The following is a 4813-nucleotide window of genomic DNA, read 5'->3' on the forward strand; positions in this document are numbered from 1 at the left end:
AATAAATGTGGGGGTAGACGGACCTGAGTAGTTTATTGAGTTGGGTTTTAATATAGGGGTAGAAGGACCTGAGTAGTTTGTTGAGTTGGGTTTTAATATAGGGGTAGAAGGACCTGAGTAGTTTGTTGAGTTGGGTTTTAATATAGGGGTAGAAGGACCTGAGTAGTTTGTTGAGTTGGGTTTTAATATAGGGGTAGAAGGATCTGAGTAGCTTGTTGAGTTGGGTTTTAATCTGGGGGTAGAAGGACCTGAGTAGCTTGTTGAGTCGAGTTTTAATATAGGGGTAGAAGGACCTGAGTAGCCTGTTGAGTTGGGTTTTAATATAGGGGTAAAAGGACCTGAGTAACTTGTTGAGTTGGGTTTTAATATAGGGTTAGAAGGACCTGAGTAGTTTGTTGAGTTGGGTTTTAATATTGGGGTAGAAGGACCTGAGTAGCTTGTTGAGTTGGGTTTTAATATAGGGGTAGAAGGACCTGAGTAGCCTGTTGAGTTGGGTTTTAATATAGGGGTAGAAGGACCTGAGTAGCCTGTTGAGTTGGGTTTTAATATAGGGGTAGAAGGACCTGAGTAGTTTGTTGAGTTGGGTTTTAATATAGGGGTAGAAGGATCTGAGTAGCTTGTTGAGTTGGGTTTGGGGTAGATGTAATATAAAAACCAGGATAAAGTTGTTCCACGTCTTGTATATGTGAATAAGTGACATATCCTTTTACTGCTAACCTTTCTCCCACGTGATGAATGTCAAAGGATAGCCTCCAGCTGGACACTGGACAGTAAAGCTGTGGCCTGAAAGCACGGTCATGTTGGGCATTTTACGAACTACAGGTGGTCCAATGACGTTGAGTTTCCCCTGATGGACGACTTTACCAACTTCATTCCTGGCGATACAAGCGAAGTATCCCCCGTCTTCGGGTTTAATGGCACTGATATTGACGTGGCTGACCACTTGATTGGACTGAGTGACGTAGTCTCCAACTCGAAAACGTAACAAGTTAGGAAGAGGAAAGCCATCGAGTAGCCACGTGACTTGCGCGAGAGGTGTACCTGTGGCACCACATCTCATTGACACAGATGATCCTGGTTGAAGAGTATTTTCAGGAAAAGCCTCCTCCAAAACAGGCTTTTCGTCTATAAACAAGAAAAAATATAACATAGACAGAGAAATAAATAACAATTTAAGGACATTCTAAGTTTCATTTAGTTACTTATTAATTATTTTATGCCAAAATAAAAAATATTTATTATATAATTAACAATATGAGATGACCAGTATGAAAGAATAGTAGACGTGAATTTATCTGGAAGTAACAACGAATAACTTTATACCGAGATAACCAGTGTCAAGTACTATGTATTCATGTTGTTACGACAGCGGAAGTCGCGCGACGCTTGGAGCATGCGCTGGAGTTCTAGAAAAATCGTGACTGTTCCTCGCAACTCTAGGCTTTTCTAGGCATGCTATCTCGTATATAAGCCGGGAAATAAAGTGACGGCAGAGAGATAAGTTGCAGACAGAGAGATATAGAGACAGATAATCGAGTCAAGTCGTAAGTAAAGTGCGTGAATCGTTGTGAATTCTAGCGTGTGTTTAAGTTAAAGTGACTGTGGAAATTAAGTGTATTGCAAAGTTGTATTGAGAAAGAATAAAGTAATTTTATTTAAGAAAGGACTTGTATCGCTGAAGTTTTTCGGAAAGAATTTCTACGGAAAATTGACAAACGACCAGAGACGTAACAGTATCTTTGTTGTGAGTTGGCCGAGCTTTATATATATACTATTCAGTTAAAACATTTTAAAACGCTTTATCATACTTGAAATCGTTTCGAAAGTCGCGATTAAAATGTTGACTGTAATATTTGAAGCAAGAACCTAGCATGGCCTGGTAGTTAGGGGGCGCTAGACTCGCAATCCGTGGGTCGCGAGCTTGAATCCCTTCACAGAACATTATTGCTCTTTCAGCCATGGGGACGTTATAATGTGAGGTTGGTAAAAGGGTAGCCCTAGAGTTGGTGGTGGGTGAAGTTGACTAACTGCTTTCCCTCTAGCCTATCACGTCTGAATTAGGGAGACGGCTACCGCAGATAACTTTCGAGTAGTTTTTTTTTTGCGAAATTCAAAAACGAACAAGAAACACTTCGATACATGTTTTATTTTCATCTGAAGTAAGATTTTTACTGAACCTCGTGAGTTTTTTACCCCCAAAACAGTTATTGATGTTCTATTCCTTCCCCTGAAAAAACTTATTAAAACATGTAAAACTCTATTAAAAATATACGGAAGTTTAATTTCTTAACCATTAAAACTTAACTTTGTAGGCTTTTAAGGGAAAATCGAAATTAAAGCTACTGTAGATGCGGTATATCGAGAGTATGGAGATAGTAGCTATGTCGATTATTGTATTTTAATAACCATCACGAAGTATGATGTCTTTCATAGTGATACAGGACTATGGTTATGACGAGGGATGGAATTATCAAAACTGTTATTACTCAGTGACACGCGGTTAATCGAATGACACATTAGGCTTGTTTATTTATTTTTGAATTTCGCGCAAAGCTACGAGGGCTATCTGCGCTAGCCATCCCTAATTTAGCAGTGTAAGACTAGAGGGAAGGCAGCTAGTCATCACCACCCACCGCCAACTCTTGGGCTACTCTTTTACCAACGAATTGACCGTCACATTATAACGCCCCCACTGCTGAAAGGGCGAGCATGTTTGGTGTGACAGGGATTCGAACCCGCGACCCTCAGATTGCGAGTCGAGTGCCTAAACCACCTGGCCATGCCGGGCCGTCATTAGGCTTGAGAGTATCACTGAAGTCTGCTACTTAATTCTTGTTTAATCCGAGTGTTTATCTTGTTATTGGTTTTCTCTCTTTTTGAAACTTCACATGTTAAATCTGTCTATTATATCAGGATGTTTCAGTTCTTAACATGAAGCGAAACTCACTTGGATCTGATGTGAGCAAATATTAGAATTCCTGACATACTACAGTCTATTGTAGAAACGACAAGAGAAATTATAAAGCTAATGCAAATATGCTAAGATGAAAAAGAGCGTTTAATATTTCGTTCCTAAAATTAGTGACGTTAGCGGGAAACTGCTCTAGGGGTTAAATTACGTCACTGAATATATTAGGTTTCAGTTTCCTTGAATGACAAAACAAGACTACTTTTTTGAAAATCAGAGTAAATGTTGCAGCACGACATTTTTCGTATTACACAATTCACAATATTGTTATAAATAAATACAATATTTTCAAATTTGTACAAGTCATGATGAGCTCACATTCAAGACAAAAACAGTTATCTAATAACAGACGCAGCGTGTATGTCAGTATCTATGTATGTAACCAAAACTCCTGCGCCACCTACCGAATTGCACCACAAATAAAAATCCATAAAATATTTTCATACTTTGGGTATTCAAGATTCATACAATTAGAAAAATAACTGTGGTATGTGCAACAACAATTTATTTATAATATAACACAATTTTAAATAAAATTACTCTTCCCACAACAAGAACACGACTTTCACCAGAACTCTAAGTGAGGGTTTCATTGTATCTTTATTGACGTAATTATTAAATGTAGTATTGAGAAACTGGAGTTCTTAAAAACTATTATTTTTTCAATAAACAGCACCACTTTTAGTATATAAAACATTACAGTTTATATCAGTAAAACATATGAACATCTTGAACTCTGTACATGGAATCATTTTGATGCAATGAGTTGCGTATGACTAAAGAGCACAATCCGAACACTTTTCCCGTGCAGTACTTCCCAGTAAAATAACCCTTTTTAAGAAAATCTTCACTTTTTCTACATTTTTTTTCAATGAATACTATGATTAATTATTACTAATACAAACATTCGCCAGTAGGGCGGCGTTTCTGCTAGTATTCTTTTGTTTGGAATTAAGCACAAAGCTACACAATGGGCTATCTGTGCTCTGCCCACCACGGGTATCGAAACCCGGTTTCTAGCGTTGTAAGTCCACTGGGGGGCGCTAGTATTCTTAATCGTACATGTAAGGAACTAAATGAATAATGAAACATCATACACAGACATGTACAGTCTGTATATATTTTATAACGTACAGTCTATAAAGTTTTACAACATACAGTCTGTATATATTTTATAACGTACAGTCTGTATATATTTTATAACGTACAGTCTGTATATCTTTTTCAGTATACAGCCTGTATATCTTTTTCAGTATACAGCCTGTATAAATGTTATAACGTACAGTGTATAAACATTTTTACAATGTACAACGTGTGTCCGTTTTATAACGTACAGTACATATATGTCTTACAGCGTACAGTCTGTATACATTTTACATAGTACTGTATGTATAAGTTTTAAAAGGTACTGTCTGCATAAGTTTTAAAAGGTACTGTCTGTATAAGTTTTAAAAGGTACTGTCTGTATAAGTTTTGAAAGGTACTGTCTGGAAAAGTTTTAAAAGGTACTGTCTGTGTAAGTTTTAAAAGGTAATGTTTGTATAAGTTTCAAAAGGTACTGTCTGTGTAAGTTTTAAAAGGTACTGTCTGTATAAGTTTTAAAAGGTACTGCCTGTGCAAGTTTCAAAAGGTACTGTCTGTGTAAGTTTTAAAAGGTACTGTCTGTATAAGTTTCAAAAGGTACTGTCTGTATAAGTTTTAAAAGGTACTGTGTGTGTAAGTTTCCTGTTAGAAATACGACGTGGAACGAAATTGATTTTATTAATTGCTGCTTTTCTTTTCTTACTGGATTCATTGTTGTAAATGATAACTTTTCTTATTGGATTCATTGTTGTAAATGATAAC

The 4813-nt window shown here is 36.8% G+C and overlaps 1 protein-coding gene across 1 annotated transcript in view; it reads right to left on the reverse strand.

The window, feature by feature from the left end:
* The window catches only part of LOC111083886 (Down syndrome cell adhesion molecule-like protein Dscam2), a gene marked incomplete at both ends in the record, with an annotated part of 8553 nt that extends 7428 nt beyond the window's left edge, over window positions 1–1125 (reverse strand). Inside the window, one exon of the mRNA XM_022380609.1 lies at window positions 718–1125. Within this exon, the coding sequence (XP_022236317.1) occupies window positions 718–1125 (408 nt within the window). The remainder of the gene's footprint in view (window positions 1–717) is intronic.
* Window positions 1126–4813: the final 3688 nt, after the last annotated feature.

This window comes from Limulus polyphemus, unplaced genomic scaffold (genome assembly GCF_000517525.1).
Source record: "Limulus polyphemus unplaced genomic scaffold, Limulus_polyphemus-2.1.2 Scaffold11912, whole genome shotgun sequence".
In the NCBI taxonomy this organism is placed as follows: Eukaryota; Metazoa; Arthropoda; class Merostomata; order Xiphosura; family Limulidae; genus Limulus; species Limulus polyphemus.